This window comes from Bactrocera neohumeralis, chromosome 2 (assembly GCF_024586455.1).
Source record: "Bactrocera neohumeralis isolate Rockhampton chromosome 2, APGP_CSIRO_Bneo_wtdbg2-racon-allhic-juicebox.fasta_v2, whole genome shotgun sequence".
NCBI classification, from domain to species: domain Eukaryota; kingdom Metazoa; phylum Arthropoda; class Insecta; order Diptera; family Tephritidae; genus Bactrocera; species Bactrocera neohumeralis.
Window position 1 is genome coordinate 806,723 of NC_065919.1, and position 21,552 is coordinate 828,274.

Sequence of the window (21,552 nt, forward strand, 5' to 3'; positions counted from 1 at the left end):
AAAATATATACAAGCATATAATTCAAATAATGAAAATTATTCCACTCGCTCTTTGATTAGAGTCCCGTTGCAAATTTCGAGGATTCGTTTTTATAAGAGTGTCCGCTATATTGACTATTCGATTACTTCGCCAAATGCAGTTTTATAATATGTAATTTTTGTCCTTCCAAGATTTATAAAAAAGAAAGAAATTATACCATGGAAATGCATAATTAATATAACCTAAATATCTTTTTATCTACTAAATTTAAATATTCAATGTAAATACATACATACATATGTACGAGTATGTCACTTTCGAAAATTAATTGCTATTTTATACAAACAGAGACAAATTCGGAATATTCATATTATTACGTTATGCATATTGAACGGAATCAAATAAAGTGAGTATCACGTGAATTTTGAATGAACGTGTTTGCGAGCAACAGCAACGCGGTGGTTTGGTAAAATTACAAAAACAAGCTTTTGTGAACAGAAAACGTGAAATCTAGATAGTCGGCGACAAGTTTGATAAATGACTTGATAACTTGTTTGACGTAAATGAAAAATATAGAAAACTTTTTCATGGCGCCAAAAAATCAAACGGACTGGCGTCGGAGAAATAAAATAAAACAATTTTCAGAAATGAATATTGCTAATATTCACTTTAGGAAAGTGTAAATATGTGCATATGTATGTGCATAAACGTGTCTGACTACAGCAAATTGTTTGGATATAGCGAAGTGTACAAAGTAGCATTAATGAATAAAACCTGGTCACGTGTTAGATGTTTCTAAGAATTAAATTGTATATTCCTTGAATAATATTAATATTAAAATACATATTTTTCACACTTTGCTATATACAAAATATTCACAGGCAAGGTTTGTGTGGCATGCCTTAATTCACTCTACTTTGTCAATCAAGAATAACTTTATTTTACTTTAATTCTGTTTTTTATTTTGTGGAGACTTGTGTACGAATCGATCTGAAATCACTTGTCAAGTGCAAATTTTTATTTCTTCATTAAAGTTAAAGCGTTTCAAATGATTTAACACCAACAAAGCCAAGCACAGTAAAGACCTTCTTAAAGCAAATACTATCGTTTGAATTTGTTTCAATCCCCCGACACTATGTATCTCTCAATTTGTTCATTAGTGTAATCAAATGTCTTCCATAACATGCTTTTGCTTTTCTAATAGTATGGGACGTGTAGTGTAAATTTATTATAATTATATTCAAAGCTTGCACGAGGCGATTGGCAACAATGAGCGTCAGTTTTAATCTGCTAAGACAGTTGTAGAATTGAATACTAGTTGTTAAATTTACATTGCATTACGTCTGGACTGGTGGATTAATATCTGAATATTGAAAAAGATAATCTATTGAATATTATAAATAACAAATAATAATATGCCAATAAATTGTGCTGTGTAATTACATTTGAAAGTCTTTAAAACTATATAAAAATAAAATAATACACTTTGACATTCCCTCTATTCTTATGATAATTCATAAACGCTAGTCTATTTAACCTAGTCAATCAGATTCGTTCCGATTTAATCTCAAACAAAAGGGATTTTTAAGTTCCGGTCGTCCCTTAAGCGATTCGTTGCGTTTGAATCCAGAAAAACGTTTCTCATCTCAACCAGTTCGCAGGTCACGATGATCATCCCTTTGTCGCATAAAAGTCAAGTGGCAAACCACAAATGGGGAGGGAAGCTCTAAGCATCTAGCTGAGGTGTAGGTGCCAATTAAATGTAACTAAAAAGAATAAGAAATGAGGAATTAATCAATGAGAATAATTGACGATTCTATCTATACTATATGTATATTGTTTGTATATGCTCTTTTTTATATGACTACCGATTCTGAAAATAGACTAGACAGTAGAACGGAACTTTTAATGAAAGCAGATATGCACATCTAGTTGGTAAATATGTATGTATGTATGCAAGCGCTGAGCCATCGGACGGTTTTATTTGTTCATACTTTGCTCTTCAATTGTTTTAATTATTGCCTAAGTCGTTCGTAATTAATTGATATGTGAGTGCAAGCACCCCAACCGATTCAATAAGAATTCAACAAAATTATTTTGCTTATTTTTGCCTCAAGGCTGGTGGAAGTAAATTGTTTAAATATAGTTGCGTTGCATTCTAATTTATTTGTTATTTATAAGTTTATTTAATTTTTATGTACTATTATACTAATACATATGTATGTACGTATGTATTTAGCTGAGCAATTGAATGCAATTTTCATCGCTTGCTGCAGTAGATGAGCGTCCAATGGCACACCTATAGGCTTACGTGTGAATATATACAAACGTGCGTGTATGTGTATTAATGTGTGTAAGTGTGTGTTTACAATATGGGACGATTATCCTTACGGTTGAATGTGGAGGAGAAATTTAAATTAAAAGAGGAATAAAAGTATCTGATTTTACTAAAAATATTACAAATAAGAGAAGCATTATTATCAATTAAAGATAGATGAAGATACCTGCCTTGAATTCTGCCAAGATGTGAACCAACATGTGAATTTTTCTTAAAATTATAAGCCATTTCTAAGAGGCTGATGAATTTATGAATACATTTTTCAAGTTAGAAGTGAAGTTAGTGATTGAACATATTTCTGTGGGAAGTGATCGCTGTTAAACAAACCACCGCCCCGCATTTAGTATGGGCTACGTAACCGAAGTAAACCTTGATTTTTATTTGTATTGACTATTCGTTTTGTTTGATAAAAATCACATTATATTAAATGAAAAATTGAAGTTTTCTTTCATAACTTTAAAGCTATCGGTTACGTAGCAATACAACATTTTATTGACTAGTAATAAACTATTTTCAAATATATAATCTAGTGAAGTTTTATTGGGAATTATATTTGTACTCATAATTACATACAAGTATATACGGCTGGCATATAAAAATATATATGTACATATGTAGCAATTTTTGACATTTTATCAATTTTAATTATAATAAACACATTTGAATCAGGGGGTGTTGCCAGCTAGTTTTTTCTTCATTTAGTATGTGATTTTTATTATTGCTATAAATAATACTTATACATTCTGTAGAAATTTTTGTGTAATATATGCTGAAAGCAATATTTACTACAGGACACTTGAGGGATGCGTGCATATTATCAAAGTTCATTAACCCTTTAGTAGTAATCTGACTCTGTTTTAGAAAAATTTTAAATTTGCAATCCATAAACGTATTTTTATATGAAGACAGCAAACCACTAATTGGAGTTATTTCAATATCAATTTTAGGTGGCAACACTGAAGAAATAGGTTATGTATATTTTGTTAAATTTGGCAAATACATATGTATGTATGTACGAATATTGGTTGCTAAAACCTGCATTCTTAATATAAATTTTAAGATAAAGCAAGATTAATGATCGCTTTTTAGGGCAATAATGGGTTAAACGATTAGCATCGAGCGTCACTGGACTAACGAAACGCCCCTGCAATACGCTTAAATGTGGTGTAGCATATGTGAATGTGTATTTATATGTACATTGTATGCAAAAGTGACGTTACAATGTCAACGACTGCCGAATCAGACGCGGCTGGTAACATTGCAGTAGTGTTGGTGGCATAAGTCGGTTTGATTATCTGCGCGTTTGTATGTGTTTAGTTTAGTTTTCACGAAAATACATACTTACATGCATAATACTATTAGATCGAGCCGATTCACGTCGATTCATATAATAACCTTGATGACTATGGCACTGGTATACTTAGGCCTTCACATTATGTTACACCATTCGGCATTCGAAAGCCAGGTTCTCTCTTGATTTTTCTGAGACCGCTGTTCATAACATACTGTTTCGTTGGTGCTGCTACTACTGAGCCCTGAAAATAATTGAAATTCTACTTAATTGTTGTTGTTGCTGTCATTAGTTATAGATGATAGTGTAATAAGTAGTTGCATTTGTTTTTTCTTTTCTAATGACTTTTTAATTGGGATTGTTAGAGTTAATCTTGCGTTCGCAATTCTCTTTTTTAGTTCTTTATACCGATGCACTTAGATCGGTATACATATACTTACGTATGTTTGTATGCATAAATTGTTAAACTCGAATTTCCCTCGTTTCTCTCGAAATCTGCTTTCTAGAAATATTTATTGCAATGCAGCTGTGGAAGGATTTGTATGATGTGGGATGTGCCTCTGATAATAAAAATTTAACTTTGATTGGAATTGCTTCAGTATTTTAACCAGATCTCGAAAATATATCAAATCCTATCGTATAAGGAAATGTGTTGGTCAAGCTTTGTCAAAGTAGTTTTGATTTTGCAGTCTGTGTAATTTAAGTAATAGGGGTGTCAGAAAAAAATAAATAACTGGTTCATCTGGTTATGTATCGTCAAGGAAGTACCGTAATTACAGATATTATCTACCTAATTACAGATATTATCTACACACACATAGGTATCGATGAGCTTATAGCGCTACAAACATTAACATTGAAGAACCAATCCATATGTACACACTTTTACATTAGAGCGGGTCGATTATTTTTCTGTAAAATCGCGTATTCGGAAAATGATACAATGCTTTCAGCAATCTCAACTTTCAGAAATCTCAAAAAATGACAAAAAACTTTGCCTTAAAAGTCGCTGGCTCGAAACCGGTTTTAGACCCATAGTCTCTTATGCAAAGCATGAATACAGTTAATACAATTATTTGCAAATAGGCTGGTGCCAGCGAAATCGCTTCCGTTGAAAATTTCACACTTTTAGTTATTTGTTTACGAAACTAATTGACAAATCCAGGTTATTCGTCTCTTTTATAAACCAACAAAAATTGTATATCGCTGAATGTGGATAAATTTGTAAACACTTCGCACATTTTTCATAACTTGACGTTTTTTACTTAAAAAAATTTTGCTGACATTGGACGATTGTGAGTTTTAGCCAAGAAGTACAACGAAGTTGGAATATGGTACAAGACTAAGTAGTACTGGTGGGTATTTGTACATAGTTCAGATTGTTATTACTATGTATGTCGCAATGCATATGAGGTGTGTCTATCAGGATTAGAGGTGAAGACGAATAACTGCCATGTATGTATATATTTTCTCTTTTTATTATTCTGGAATCATGTGCCTCTCGTTTTGAGCAAATTTTTCTTCTAGTATATATTTGTCCCAAGTCCACTTCTTTAGGTTTGTACCGCCCTTCCTATTCGTAGAACTCTTTTATTTTTTAACTACACCTCGTATAAAACAATGCAAACTTATAATTCGTTGAATCAGCACAAAATTATGTGCTTTTATTATTTATCGCTTTAATTGAATGAAATTAGTCACCTCATGGGCACATATTATGTTCTTGTTTTTGTACTCTGCTCCACAGTCATATCAGCAAATACAGAAATGTTTATTTTTCAAACATTACAGTATTCTAAGTGAAGCTTGGAAACTAATAAAAAATAATAAAAATAAGTAAATTAAGAAAATAAAATAGAAGATAAAACTTAAAAACTCATATATGGTTTTTCTCAATATTTTGTTTAGGATATATATATGTATGTATTCTCTTCCATTTATTATATACATATGTTAATTATAAAACCTGGCTTTTCTTTGTTCAACAAAAGCATTTTGTTCTAAGGCCATATACATATGTATGTATATATATTTTTAAAAATAAATTTTCATCTACAAAATAAATTGAGATAGCCTTTTAATTATTAACTGATTGAGTCTAAATAATTAATTATTTTTGTTGTTGGAATTTCAATTACCCTCGCATATTCCACCAAGCGTTACCGGCAACCAAGTCTTTTGGTCGGCGTTAAGCTGCCTGAACGGTTTGCTAGGCAATCGGCTGAGCGAGTAAGCGATCTAATGACAGGTAAAATAGTTAAATTGCCTTGAAAACTGGTTGAGAGAAAAAACGATTGCTTCATACGTATGTATCTATACCTAGTCATTTACCATATTTACATATCTATTGTTAAACGTGTGCATGCATAGTTATTGACGTAACTTTTCATAGCTGTCACATTCAGTGACATTTCGCACAACGATACATTCCTACCAATGGCTAGCAAAACTTGGTCCCATCTGCTTTGATTGTACTCCGTTAAGGACAGCTAATTACTCCTTCTGCCTGAAAATATATGTTTTTAATACAAATGGAAAGTTAAGCGAAGTGAATACTGTGGGCCAGCGATTGAATGCTGCTCTTCAATGTAATCTCTCATAACAAAATTGTTCACTATGTTCAAAGCTGCTTTACCAAAGGAGCATAAACGTGTTCTCTTAACCATATCTTAGTCAACTCCATTGTTATGTTTATATGGTTTTTTTGCATGAAGAGAAAGATAAGTTTTTGATAATAAATGTAGAGAGAATTAATATATGTTTGATTCGAATTGTCTACATTTTTCGAAGCGAATGCTATCCGTTCTGAAAAGAATGACCCTTTATATTATGTACTATTCCAGGCATCTGAGGATCTCATTGCAAGTTTTGCTGGGTTAATGCATAAAAGTCGTCTGGCATAGCAAGACACAATTTGTAATGAACGTACATACATATATAAATACACACATCTATATATTATATATACATATGTATGTTGTTGTGGGGAAACCAGCTGTTTTGAATTCTTTATTTATATATGTAGAATTTGTGCGATGTCGTATCACAGCGCTCCATGAAAAGTAAACTTCACATCGGATTTTCCTCTCTCATTTGCTATTCTCAATACACTACGTATATGTGTGTGTATACAAGTATGTTCGATGCTATCGTTTATTAGTAGTAGAAACAGGGAAACTGACTGCTTCTTTGACGGCTAGTGCTGTTATCCACCCTCCTTCCTTGGTCAGCCACCCCATGTGACAGCTCGTTTGCTACTCAAAATCTGTTGCTGCCGGATCTTCGAACTGTTGCTCACTTTAGCTTTGTGTTGCTGTTCAGTTTGTTTAAATCGTTGGAAGGTGTTGTACGCGATATTGCGCTTTCGGTTTTCGTTGCTAAGCTTCTGAGCATTGTTTCGCATTCGCGGGTGTATTTGCTGTGCGTTGTTTTGCTCGATGCCTGAGACGGCGCGTTGTTCTGCATAAAATATTTTGCTTTGTTAATTGCCGCGGTGAATTCGCCAAATGTAATTAAAGTTGTTTTGGTTTCGAAACTTTTGCGTTTTCTGCTGTTAAAAGCCATTGAACTGCTTTGTTATTAAAAATACGGACGAATAAACTTCACAAATGGTGTGTATATAAACTATTTTCTTACGGTTACATACATACATTTTAAAATTTAATTGGTTGGTGAACGAAATCCGTAATTGCAAAATAAAATTAAGAATTTGAAATCTACGAAGTTCTTTTAATTTATGCGTGTAAGTGTGCTAAGAATATCTTAAAAGGAAAATATTTAGGGTCTCTGAAAGAAACTTGAAATTCATCCAAGATATTTCATGTTCTACATATGAAACCTTCCTGAGGGAAAATGAGAAAATATCAACAAATCAACAGATCAACAATTTGTGGGTGGTTAAAAGAGGAACAAATTTTTTCATGAGCTCACCAACAATGAAAGTTTTATGTGGAAATTTGTAATTTCAATATACGTTTTAGTGCCTTTGTTTCAAAACTAATTTAAAATATGTAAGGAAGGGCTAAGTGCGGGTGCAACCGAGCATTTTATACTCTTGCAACTTGTAGGAATCAAAGTCAGGGAAATACCTTAAGGATCAACCAGAGCATCGGAATCTAAGCAGTTTTATGTAATACATATCCTATTTATAAATCCGATCTCAAAAATTGTGATACTAAGTAGTTATATGGGGGCTAGACCAAGTTTTCACCCAATTGTATCTATTTTTGGCACAAAGATACATGTGTACATTACCATGAGTAAGATACGCTCTCTCATTTTCTCTGTGATAATTCACACATTGGCCGAATTATGCGGAAAAAGTCACTCGGAAGTTGAAAAATCGTTGTATTAAGGATAAGAAGGCTCAGGGAAGAATTGACCCGATTTTTGATATACAGAGATACTATTATGAGGAAAGGATTATCTCTGAATTCTCATGCATTGACCGCTATTTTCGGTTAAAAGTCAACTATAGATCTGGCGTCCACATATTCGGTACCTAAGGGCTTGAGCAGTTTTGATTGGATTTGGATAATGTTTGCTCATAAGGTAGCATATTTTGATGGAATTATTAGTGGAAAGTTTTAGTCCGTTATATTTATTTGTGTACTGGAAAGTGAATAAATTAAATGGATCATTAATATACAGTATTTTGTAAACATCATGGCTAATTAAATATACTCTGTTCAGGGTAAAAAACCAAAAATAAAATGGCCTTTACACTTTATCTCAAGTTGGATCAGCTGTACCTACTTACATATATAATCTGTATATGTAATTACTTATGGACGTCAACTATGTATAAGCGAAATGCTCTTTATTTCAATGTGTTTTGCTTTCTATAAAGAAGCAATGATTTGTGGGCGAAGGTGCGTAAACCTACGACCGTCAACATCTCTTACAATAATAAAAACAAGGGGTAAAAGTAAATAACTGTTATTACGCATAATGAGGCACGAAGCTCCATGCTGTTGCCTCTACTGGTATGCTATCGTAGGCGTTCCGTCTGTCTACTAAAGCACAGAAAGTCTCCGAAGAACAACTTCTGTTTGCAGCGCGCCCCAGACAAACCAGCGGCATCAATTTGCAATCAATGAAATGATAACAAATTATTGTATAAACCCAAGGTCAGCTAGACTAGTGGCAGAAACGAATGGCTAATGAGAAAGCAAAGTGACCGGAAGAACTCGTCACAGGGTGAAAGAACAGACTTCGGCCGCCTGTTGCTATCGGCAAATGAACTTGTTGTGCTTGCAGCCGTTAACACGTGTTTGTGATGATACTTTATGCTTATCAGTTGATAGCGAGCTGACAAAAGTCCGCGAATATGGGCATGTTTCACTACATGTTTTATCAGCTACCTCGCGTTGAGCCATTGCCAACAAATAATAATGACAGTTATAAAACCACAAATGTAATCACTTTCATAATCTTTTATTCGCATGAAATTGTTCTGGTCAGACAATGACAGCGTTGTTGTTAATTACTTTTTCATTGTTTGTCTTTATCGTAGAAGCCAAAAAATTGCACAATTAATTGAGTAACTTAAGCAAATATTTGATTTATTGAGTTTTATTGGAGCAATAAATTAGCCAAGCGACTAATTAACTTCTATATGATGTATTGCTCTTCTCAAACAAATGTAATATAGTGGATAAGTATGAATAAATAAATAAATAATTGTTTAATCGAGCAATAATTCAGAGTGAACGGTTATAACAATCCTCGCTTCATTATAAAGGTTTCTTCCTTGAAAAAAATTAAGTGATATAATAAAAAAATTAAGTTTATTGCAACTTTTAAAGCTTAAAAACAAATATTCTTATCTAAAGTGGCCTACTTTTTAAGTTACTAAATAATTGCTTAATGGGCGGAGGGTTTCGTAAGTGTCAGTTCAGCGAAAGCATTAAGTTTTCTGTGAATATTTCAACAATAAAGTGGTCAATTAAGTTCCGTGTTGTTACTGTTAAGAAATACGTACTTGACCTTATTATGCGCAGAAAAAAGAAGGAACGCAAATATTAATGTCTCCGCAAACAAATAAACCTCACATAAAGCAAATATTTGCTATCTTCTTAAAACGTATTTCAAAATATGAAACGATAAGGAGAAAAATAAGTGAATCGAAATCATCGTTGGCTTCTAGCATTCGATTTGGCGATATTAACAGCCTTTTCCGATTTTGTATTTTACTGCTTAATGGTCTAAAAATTCCGGATAAAAACAAACGTTAGTTCTTTCATTTCACCGCACAGGGTTGCAGTGATTGCTTAAATCTATTTATAGCCATGCCGAGATTGCGAAAACTCCCTCAAATTTGTAAGAATTGAAATTTGAACTGAGGAACATCGTCTCTAAATATTATTTACCTCAATGATAGAAAAACGAGTGCTTTTGTGTACTCCCTGATATCAGACTGTTGTCGCGTCGTACCACTCGTATCAGTCATTTATGATATTGCACTCATAAAGCAATAAAAAATCAGTTACTTTTCAAACAAATATAGCCGGCATGCGTACACGCCTGATGCCAACAGCTCTTCACGATAAGCTATCTCAATTGCTTACACTTAGGAACTCCGGCAATTTCTGCCATTCCATATGTTTATGGAAAATATTTAGTTTTTTCATTTCGCTTCCTTGAAGCTAAACTAACTGCAAATGTTAATTCAGACTAAATAATTAAAGCACTGCATTATTTATGTTTAATTTACATACACTTTGTGTAAAAAATACCAGTGTAAAGTGGTATGAACTCACTCAATTATGTGAGTCGGACAAAAAATATCAAGTATTTTCCTAAAAATCATCGGGCGGATTCTATTAGCATTCGGCTTTATATTAAATATGTATGAAATTAGGATTTTAAAAATATATCTATTAGATATGGTTTTGAGTTAAAACAGAACAGAGAATAAAAAATATATATTTTTTTTAATTTAATTTTATCTTATATTAGTTAAGGTCGGTAAAGATTAAGGTGAAATATATTTAATACTATTTATATTCCTAAAGCACATTATTGTTATAACACGTGTGATAGCTAATATTTCGAAAATGCAACCATATGTAGATATTATTTCACCTTCAATTTAGGTCGTGTGGCACTGTTGACTTGTTAATATTTACTTTTATAATAATACTTATTAGCCACTTCACAGCCAAAGGCATTATAATCACTTCAACTGAAGTGTGCTAACATCTATTTATTGGAGTCTATTTACATATGCACTTACCTGTAAATACTTTAAGTAAGCGTAAGCGATATCAACTGTTAGAAAGAAAATTATGTACATTAGTGAAAGCTCAATACCAAATAAGATCTTTACTTGTTTGAATAAATTACATAAAATAACAAGATAACCTTTTCGCTTTAACGAATATGAACTTTTGTCTCTTTATTATGAAGTTTTCTTTTGACAGCATTCAGCCATCGAAAAAATGATTCAACCTCTTTTGGGTTGTGGAGCTAAACCTAAAGTTCTATGTCGTTGGTAGCTCAAGTAACTATTTTTGACCATCAATTATTGTTAATCCCAATTAACGGTGCTTTAGATTTCGGGAAATGGTTTCTCTCAAACGTTTTTCAATTATGATGTTGTTAAGTTGAAAATATGTTCCCACATATAATTTTTGTTATAATTAGCGTATTCAGTGTAATTAAGTAATAAAAATTCTATGAAAGGCTTAGTTTTGGAAACAGCACATGTGAATTATTACTTAGTACCCTTTATGACATGTGTGGAATAAGAATTGATTACGAAAAATATTTAAAAACTAAATAAAATTAAAACTAAATTTCTGTCTGCAGTACGAATGAATTAGTAATAATATGTGGTTACCACATCCGTTTCCGGAATAAATATACATATGTAATTAAAATGTCACATTTTCCAGATTCATATGATTTCACTAACATACATATACATTTATATTTCTTATACCGATTGCAATTCATAGTAATTATAAATCTTGCTATTTCTCTGCGAATTGAAAACTAAAAACAAATGTCACAGCCAATAATGTCATTTCACATTTATTTATTTTTCTCTTTCTAATCACAGCAATAATTTATATGCAAAACTACACTAAATTTAGTTCAGCAAAACGGTACACATATACACACTTACAAATATGTTCGCTTATAATCCACGAATATGAATAAAACATTTAAATAAAATTATAATAACCAATTGAGTATCGGAAATTTATTAAACAACAACACGTGCATGTGCTCTTACAGTTGTGATAGACGCAAACTGAATTCTTACATGTGAATAAATTCCATAATTATTACGACTAATTGATGAAATAATCGCACTCAATATAAAGTATTGCGGCTCAAACATAAAAATCGGATAGCGAACGCGCAATCAAACTTAGTTAGCATCGTCAAGAATACCGCCCACCGGAACCAGGAAACAAAAAACAACACACAAATACAATACAAACAAGTATATGCAAAGCACATTACGGTAAGGAGTGCAAGCGCTGGCAGTTCTAAGACTGCAACTTACATACAGTACAAAGAAAGCCAACGAAATTGCCAATGCGAACTCATTAATACTAAGCGCTCGTTTCGAAATCATTGCTACCATCTTAACCGGTCATTTATCGCTCAAATAAACGTCTACGATTGGCTGCCACGCTCATTGCCCATTCTATTTACGGACAATACGAGTTCCTTGTGTTCTGTTTGTAATTAAACGTCAGTACTTCAAAGATCACTGACAGCAATCGCCACGTGATCATCATCTCATCCATCAGCAAATATGGATTTTGATCAGATTCTTGCGAGATGCGGCGATTTTAGTCGATATCAGTTTCTGTTGTTGACATTGTTCGGTGTAATCAACTTCATTGTCTCACTACATTATTTTACCCAAACTGTGATAAGTTTTGTGCCCGATCATTGGTGCTACCATGAGAAATTAGTGAATAAGTCATTCGATGAGATTGCGGAGATCTATGCGAAGTTTCCGAATCCATCTTGTACGCGCCTGCTCGACATCGATGGTGCGAATGTAACGGTGAGCCCAGAGAGTTGTACGCGTTGGATCTATAAATACGATTATGGCTATCGGAGCATGAACACAGAGGTGAGTACGTAAAACTTTTTCTTAAAAAAATTAAAGTAAAATCTTCAAAATGTATTAATTTAGTTTTCTCATTTACGTTTTCTTCACATTCTTGCAGCTAAACTGGGTCTGTGATTCGGCGTACAAAGCGCGCATCGGGCAGTCGTTATTCTTTATAGGTTCCGTTGTTGGAACCCTCTTTTACGGTCTGCTTTCAGACAAGATTGGTCGCTTGCCTGCTCTAATACTTTCAAATTTTTCGGGTTTTATTGGGGATTTTTCGACAATATTCTCTCAAAGCGTTACTACATTTTCACTTTGCCGTTTCATATCCGGCATGGCGGCAGATACGAATTTTTACCTTATGTATATTATTGGTGAGTGAGTTGGAATTTTCATTATGATATTTTTTGTAATCCTCTATAGGAGTGTACTGTTAATTTCTAAAATAATTTGAAACCATGATGAGCGGTTTTTGTACACATAAGTTTTGATTTTTTTAATTTTTAACGTATTCTTTTTCACTCCTTAGTTCTTGAATACATCCGTCCATCGATGCGAACACTTGGTCTGAATTTAGCTGTCGGTGTCTTCTATACAATTGGCCTTGTCTTCACACCATGGTTGGCCGTACTCGTTGGGCATTGGCAACTTTATTTGGCCTGTACTTCACTGCCTATACTCTCCGTGGTTCTCTACTATTTCGTAGTGCAGGAGAGCGCTCAATGGTTGGTCACCAGAAATGATGTAGACGGTGCTATAAAGCGTTTGAAACGTGTTGCACGATTTAACAAACGAAAAGTGACTCCGTCGGAATTTGAAGAATTTCGCAAACATTGCGAGAAGCAGCGTCAAAAGATGGGCGGCGATGAGCAGGTGCACTCAACATTGCTGGATATGTTTAGAACGCCACGCATGCGCAAACACACACTTATATTGTTTTTCAAATCGTAAGTATATTTGCTATACAACATTATTTAGACAATGACAATTATTCGCCTAACATTAATTGATACTTACATATGTGTCACTCGCGCTAATTAAAACATAATTCACCGTTATTTACCTTCCAGGATGGTCATTACACTCTGTTACGATGCGGTCTCGCGTAATGTCGAGGGTATGGGCATTTCGCCATTCGTTATGTTCTCCTTGAGCGCCATTGCCGTGCTGCCATCGAGCATAATCGTGATCTTGCTACAGGATCGCATTGGACGCAAGGGCATGGCGGCCGGCTCGCTACTTGTCGGCGGTTTATTTACCTCTTTGGCAGGCGTAGCGATCGCCTATCAACAGCACAACCACAATGCCGTGCTACTGGCATGCTTAACCATAGCGGCGCGTTTCGGTGTGGCGATTTCATACGAATCCGGATCACAATATGCCACCGAATTGATACCAACATGCGTGCGCGGCCAAGGCGTGGCTGCGGTACACGTAGCTGGCTTTGCAGCATCGTTTTTGGCGCCCTACATCTTGTGGTTGGGCACATTCTTCAAGGCAGCGCCATCGATCATTTTGGGTGCGCTCTTCTTTACGGGTTCCTTTGTATGCCTACTACTTCCCGAGACGCTTAACAGGTGCGGAAGCAACTATCTCCACAAAATGTTTATGTGTACTAATTTTAATTGCGAATTTTACAGAACACTTCCAAAAACTGTCGAAGAAGGTGAAGTTTTCGGCAAAGGCGAACGTATGTTCGATTTCCCCTGCCTTTCGAAGAAAGGCAAACGTTCTTGTGACTCTGAAGAGGAAGCCTACGAGCGTAAGCAGTCGTTAACTGATTTCGATCGGGGCAATGAATCAGCCGATGAGAACCTCAACAGTGCGGCATAAATGTGTGCGAACGCGTTAGCCGCCTTAGGTGCTAAGTTTTAGAATAAACAAAAAACACAAACAACGGATAACGGTAATATTTTGCACAGACGCGAAAGCACACAAAACACAATACTTTTTTTTATATCAATGTTTTGTATAGTCAACGTCCTTAGTTCTTAAGAGCCTACTAGTAATGTTGTAGGTAACAGGTGCTTAGTGGGGAAGGGGTAGTACGAGTAGACTTCAGTTAAAATTTCGAAAGAAGTGTTTAAGGAAACAATGCGTGTATAATGCAGATATATGTACATATGCGTATACATTATATATTTATGTGTATATACAATATCTATCCATCTTTTTGCACTAAATAAACTTTGTATTATGCATAACATACAGGAATTAAGCGATATACATACATATATCAAACATGTTTAAAACGTTGTACGTTATACTTACACATGTATACATATATGTACATGTACATATATTCTTGTTTATACATATAAGTACATATGTACTTGAAAGTCGTAATAAGCATTTGGCACAATTTTACTTAAGCAGAGCTTAAAGCTAGTACTGATTTCTAAGCAGATTTACAAAAAGGAAAAAATGGAGAAATAAAAATATTTTTTTTATAAATCTACACACTTACATACATGCATATATATTGAGAAGTACGTTCTTGATATTCAAAGTGAAAGCCCAAGTGAGCATACCGAAATAGATTGTTCTATTGAAAATATAAAAGAAGTATCTACTCATATAAAAGCCATCAAATATAAAGTGAAGAAACACATATGCTTATATACTTATAAATATGTACATACAAAATTTTGATAATAGCTCATTTAAGAATGTAATAGGTGCCTAAAATCGTTTTATATAATAGCTGCATCAAAAGTTTGAGAATTAATATAATTAAGTTTCTTTTCAGCTTAATAATTAGTAAATAAACTTAATAATATTAAATATATAGCTTCCTTAATTACAGTTAGTTTCTTAAGTCATTTTAGAAATACATTTCTACAAACATTAAACACTTATTATATAAGCATATATTAGTTAACATAAAAATTTACATATACATACCTATGTACCATATATGTATGAATTTAATTTTTTCCTCCAACCACATGTACATGTACATAAGTCTGCATATATCATTTATGTATGTATTTATGTTTGTAAAATGTTTTTTTACACAAAAATACAAAGGAAAATCGTCAAAATAGTACAGCTAGTGAACAATCTTGTGAAACTGTCTTGTTTTCATTTATGGCGCATGTGTGGCGGTTGGATAAGGAACAATGGGCAGTGGAGGGGCAGAAGAAACAATAATTATTCAGATATATTAATATTCTAAAATCCTGTCAGCATTTATGACTTTATTTCTTAAATTTTCTTGAGAGAATACAAACAAAGTTATCAAGTTATAAGCTTACAAACGTCTGCATATTCATATATTTGAATAAAATTTACAATTTCCATGTTCAACTTCATAAAAAAAATATATTAAACACTCATTCAATGCGAATAACAAACCTTAGGTATTATTAGCAAAACAATCACTTATCAATTTTCTATATCTCAATGACTGTCATTGCTGACATCACCGTCCATCTTGCTTAACGTCTTATCGAAGCAAACAAAATAGTACCAGCGCTGATTTCGCGCAAAGTCCTCACCATCTTTCAAAGTTTGCGGTAGTTTTCTGTGGTGATGGCAAGTTATATATAATTTAGAAATCAAATAAACACATGTTACATATTTAAGATTACTTACTGATTCATGGTCTCTGGCAGTGAGAGGCACAATAATGCTGCAAGGAACATTACTAAAGATATGCAGATCGACGGAAGGGGTTTGTAGAAATAACCTAAATATATAACATAGGAATGTAGGCTGGTAAAAGCGAAACCAGCCACATGTATATTGGCCATGCCACGGCCACGTACGGTGGTTGGTAGGAATTCGGAGGAATATTGTGTTTCCGCCTCGTAGCTCACGACAACGCCGTAACGGCCGAGACCAGTCATAATAGCGAAGAGTAGAGCATGTCGCTCGGTTTCAAGTAAAGCGATGAGGATACTGTTAGCGCCGATAATAATGGCACTGACTAAGAAGGTGCTGAAGGCCATCCCCTTGCGACCTATGTGATTTTGTAGCAAGATTATAGTTAAACCTCCCACAACATATACAACCGAAGTGGTCGAGAAAAGTACGAATGGCGAGCTGCCCATGCCTTCCATATTGCGGCTGATCACATCCAGCGCGAGTGCCAGAAATATGCTGCATTACAATGAGAGAGAGAGTTTTAGAGAGTTGAGAGATAAAGTAGAGATATTTCACATACTTCTTCAACAACATCAAAATGGCGAATTTGCGCAAACGTGGTGTGCGAAACATGCCCCAAAATGTGTCTTTATTAGCTTTCTTCGTGAGTTCTTCACTTGTCTTTTGCTTACAGTGTGCTATGAATTCATCGAAAACCTCGTCTTTCACCTCGCGTTTATTGATTTTGGCAACATGTTTGAGACATTTAACCGCGCGATCATATTGCTGTGTTGCTATCAGCCATTGCGCGCTTTCACAAATTAAAAACGGGTATACTAGAACAAGTAGAGCCGGTACAGATGCGATGTACAGATAGCCACGCCATGAACCTGACCATAGTGCATACCAGGGGGACAAAGCCAAACCAAGGAAATAGAATATACCAGTTACCATATTTAGACCGAGTGTACGCTTATTTGGACTAAGATACTCGAAGACTGAAAAATAAAAATTTTCCTAAATATACAAGGCAATAACCGCAGAAATCGAGGCTAAGTCCCTTTTTTATACTTGATGACCATTAACTTACCCATTATGTACATCAGATAGTAAAATGTGTCCGTGGATAAGCCCGAAATGAATCGAAAAATAGAATATATTGGCAAATTGGTGGAAAAAGTTGTGAGAAAGTCGCCTATCGCTCCAGTAAGTGTGGTGCAGATCAACGCAGGGAGTCGACCGATTTTGTCTGCGAGATATCCGAAGAAAACCGTACCGATGACAGATCCCACAAAGTAGAGAGATTGTCCGATCGCAGATTGTATAGCTTCTTCACATACCCAGTTAAGCTGAAACAATATACATATGTATAAGGATGTAGTTTAGCTTGGTATTTTTTACAAACGTGACAAAATCTTTATGTACGAATTTGCGGTAATTAATAAAAACGCTCGCTGATTTGCATGTCTGTATACAAATGTATATAATATAATTTATATGTGTACATGTGAATAGAAGAGGTATAAGAAATTAATAAATTCATCCAGTGGTCTCTATACACTACACAGTATACAGGGAAATCATAGCATACATTTGTGCGCACTCGTCAGAAGCGGACAATTTGAGCGAGTTTCCATCTCTTTTTTTAATTACCATCATATCCTATTCTCTTTTAAGACAAGACATTTAAGTAGTAAATAAAATCATGGCCGTACTTACATCTGATGTAACGCTTATATAACCACTTTCATATTCATATATCCACCTCCGGCATTTACCGACTTCCGCTACAATCGGCTGGCCATCGACTATGTCATCTAGCAGGGTGCAATGTGGATCAGTCGTTTGTGCGTAGACAGCGCGAATTTCATCGAAACTGGCATTTGACAGCTTTTCATGGTAACACCTGATATTTAATTTATTTTATTATTTATTAAGAAAATATTACATCCCATTTTGATCTGCTGCAGTACAAATATTGTGACGCATTATGGCTTTAGTCAAGCTAATGCGAATTCTTAAACACAAACAAGTACAAAAGTTGATATTCACCTAACTGTTGAGTGTAATGACATTAAATAATCGATAAAAAAAATATAAAGCTAAATTTCTTCCAGCCTTTATGGCCATCTCTTTGGAAATTATTTCCTTTTCGAGCTCCTGGATTTGCTTCCTATTTCTTCAGCTCTCCTCCATATATAATCTAGATTTATTTTCTCAAATCTAATATCTTCTACGCGCAGCTTCTCAAAAAGTGATATACGCGTAGAACGCCTCCTTTGTAGAGTGTTCGGACATTTTAACAATTTTTTTTTAATAAACTGTTTTTATTCTTAAAAAAAATCGGTGGAGGTAATTGTTTTGGTCGCCTGGTCTTGCTATTCACAGCTCTTGATTTTTTAAGTTGATTTCTTAAGCTATGTCTGTATATCTGTTCGCTAATTCTCCGATTAGAAAGGTGCTATTCGATTCTCTTTCACTGAGCAATGAAACATTACTAATGCGAAAAATGTGTAATAATTCGAAATCGTATCTTACGAGCAATCTAGAAAGGCTAATAAATATATTGCAAATAATTTAGATATATATTTTTTATTTTTATCGTAATTGAACGTGTTTATTTATAGTGAACTCGACCACGCGTTGCTGTGGTATACATTTTATACTATTATTCATAAAATAAACTATTTAATACAGTGAACATTTATTTACGAATAAAGGCGATAGCGTTTTTGTCGGTATAAGAATGCAAGGGACTGTACTTGAGGTTTAATTTTGAATATGTATGTATATGTACAAATAAATTTCATTGGAAAAAATAGCGAATTGAAGGCTGCTTTTTCAATGTCTGGCTACCAGCCTTTCTGTTCAGTTAATAGAGTTGTCCGCTTAATAAAATGTACTTAATAAACATCAACTATGTGTATGGTTAATGAAGATGTCCGCTTAATAGCGCGTCCATTTAAGTGAGCTCTCACTGTATTCTTTATTTGGAGTTGTTTTTACTATCCTATCTTCTAAGTTGGTTCGAACTGAACGCAGGGTGCTAAATTTTGCTAAAATCTGTCCAGTTGTTTAGGAGTCCATCGCGGACAAACAACGTGACACTTAATTTTTATATATAAAGATATGGAAACTTACGTTAATAAAATTAAGCAAACACCGTCTATAGTTTGGAAACTAGGACAACTTCATATTAGTTCATAGTAAAATACTTTCGGTCACATTTACGAAAAGGAACAAAAAATTATGTCGTTTGGTGACATCAAAATCAAAGTATTACCCCAAACCGTTTCAGTCGTCAACATCAATTTATTTTATGCTTATACACTCGACAGGGTTATCTATCGGAGACCCCATAAAACAATACATAAATGGTCGCAGTGTTCATCCGTCCGTCTGCCCGGCTGTCTGTATATACTCAACCCCTTACTTCAGTTTTCGAGAACAGAAATTTTGCTCAGATACTTTTCTCTCCAAGAAACTGCTAATTTTTCGGAACCGCAGATATCGCACCACTATAGCATATACTATATATAGCAGCCATACAAACTGGTCGATCAAAATCAAGTCATTGAAAAGAAAACTTTTGTATTTGTGGAGGGTACTATGGCTTCGGTGCAACCTATGTAAGTTAACTTTATTTGTTGTTTTTTATACTGCCAAAAGCAATGAGATATTCGGGCCTATTCTCGTTGTCGTTGTCGTTGGCATAATGTAAATAAGATTTGTAAAATTGCTGTTTTATATCTGTGAAGGCATTTAACATTACAATATATATTTAAGACATAGGAGGATAGGAGCGTGGCTGACTTTTTCTGAAAAAATTTCTTTCGCGAAATTTGGTGGAGACTTACCTTCTTATGTTCCAAACATACTGTGTTTTTAGTACATAATATCGAAAAAGCTAATTTTCAATAAAAAAATCTCAATGCAAATTATATATTTTTTAAAAAAGCCCATAAATTATTTTTCCATTAATGTTTATTATTTCAACTTTCTTTTTTTCAAAAATTATTTACCCTGGTCTATTATAATAAGACAAATTTTTAATACTGATTAATTTTGGTTCTGAATAAATGGGAGCAAATGTTCAATTTTTATTAAATATGGCTAAAGGAAGAGAATCCAATTCACTTATGGGTTGGATCTATCCAACACGTTAACATGAAGTGAAAATTATAAAATTTATTTTTGAAACCATGATGACATAAAAATTGAATTATCCGCGCACAAACACAATTATGTTGCATAATAGCACATTTAAATTTATCTTGCTAACGATTGATATGCACCACTAACGATCACTAAACAATTGCACTGTCTAATAATTTTTAATTGCACTTCTTTTGTATTTGCTATCCGCATTGGTTGCCACTTACCAGTGCTTCGGCGTGAAACTAATTATCGTTTGCGCAAAGTAATGCACCGATGAAAGGAGGTTAGTCAGACTGAAACATAGCAGGACCAGAAACTGGAACCGCCCGAAATTGCCACATTTCTTTAACACAGCATCGAAATCCATCTCATTTGCTATTTTATTTTAGCGTTTTAAAAATTTTCAGGTTTATACTTTTGCCTGTTTGTAATTGTTATGCGCCGTTAAGCGTAAATACGATACACCAGCACTTCCCTAGAGTGATCAAATGTTTCAATACCTGAACATCTGCTTATATATGGTCGTAGCGAGTGCAACAGGCTTTTGCTTGCGCCAAGAGCAGAAACTGTTTATGGGAGAATTTTGTAACAGAAGCATTTATCTATAAAGATTCATTTAAGAAATGAGCAAAACCGTTGTATAAAATGATCACACACATTTAGCTGAAAATCGAAATTACATCGAGCAATATTATTTGCGAGTCGCCGTTGCGCAATGTGATTGCCAGTGATAATTTATTCCACGAGATGGAACAACAGAATGTGTATTCTTCCGATTGCTCATAGCTTTTAATCTCCATTTTTAAGTTCAGTGAGAGCGAGCCTACAAGTGTTGTGGTCTCTTCTCAAATGTTTTTGAATAAATAACTTTTTGCAATATTCTTAATTATTATTGTCATACAGTAAAGATCTAAACATTACTAAACTTACAGGAGAGTGTGAGTATGTGTTTGGAAAACGATGTATGAAATTTAAATTCTGGTTTTCTAAGATGCATTTGCACATGCATATAAAATCTTATAAAATAAGTAAGGCCGTGCGAGATTCGCGTAAATAGGCAAGTTTGGTGCCCTCGCTTATTATGGCATACTTCTTTGAGAGTATTCAGCAGTTGA

At 34.0% G+C, this 21,552-nt stretch overlaps 2 protein-coding genes across 4 annotated transcripts in view; one reads left to right on the plus strand and one right to left on the minus strand.

Annotated features, from left to right (window-relative positions):
• LOC126750915 (organic cation transporter protein) overlaps positions 1-15,764 on the plus strand; it is a 31,249-nt gene extending 15,485 nt beyond the window's left edge. For 2 of the 3 annotated variants that reach the window (XM_050460709.1, XM_050460710.1), the window contains exons 2-6: positions 11,675-12,709; positions 12,807-13,065; positions 13,221-13,638; positions 13,762-14,268; positions 14,332-15,764. In XM_050460709.1, coding sequence (XP_050316666.1) covers positions 12,383-12,709; positions 12,807-13,065; positions 13,221-13,638; positions 13,762-14,268; positions 14,332-14,524 — 1,704 coding nt within the window. In that variant the 5' untranslated portion in view covers positions 11,675-12,382 and the 3' untranslated portion in view covers positions 14,525-15,764. Of the gene's footprint in view, positions 1-6,924; positions 7,221-11,674; positions 12,710-12,806; positions 13,066-13,220; positions 13,639-13,761; positions 14,269-14,331 lie in introns of those variants that run through there. The other variant, XM_050460708.1, reaches the window with a different exon arrangement.
• Positions 15,765-15,857: 93 nt separating this feature from the next.
• Positions 15,858-20,939, minus strand: LOC126750917 (organic cation transporter protein-like). The gene is made up of 6 exons (XM_050460713.1): positions 20,662-20,939; positions 17,999-18,185; positions 17,370-17,628; positions 16,860-17,277; positions 16,289-16,795; positions 15,858-16,217 (listed from the first exon to the last, which is right to left on the minus strand). The coding sequence occupies exons 1-6, from the start codon at positions 20,802-20,804 to the stop codon at positions 16,094-16,096; spliced, it is 1,638 nt and encodes a 545-aa protein (XP_050316670.1). The 5' UTR covers positions 20,805-20,939; the 3' UTR covers positions 15,858-16,093.
• Between the last annotated feature and the right edge of the window lie 613 nt (positions 20,940-21,552).

What these genes read in the sequence shown, in the direction of transcription:
- LOC126750917 (XM_050460713.1), bottom strand. Translation starts at nt 20,804, where the DNA reads ATGGATTTCGATGCTGTGTTAAAGAAATGTGGCAATTTCGGGCGGTTC. An exon ending in ATATAAGCGTTACATCAGAT is followed by an intron (nt 17,629 to 17,998) that starts GTAAGTACGGCC and finishes ATATTGTTTCAG; the next exon opens with CTTAACTGGGTATGTGAAGA. An exon ending in ATTTTGATGTTGTTGAAGAA is followed by an intron (nt 16,796 to 16,859) that starts GTATGTGAAATA and finishes ATTGTAATGCAG; the next exon opens with CATATTTCTGGCACTCGCGC.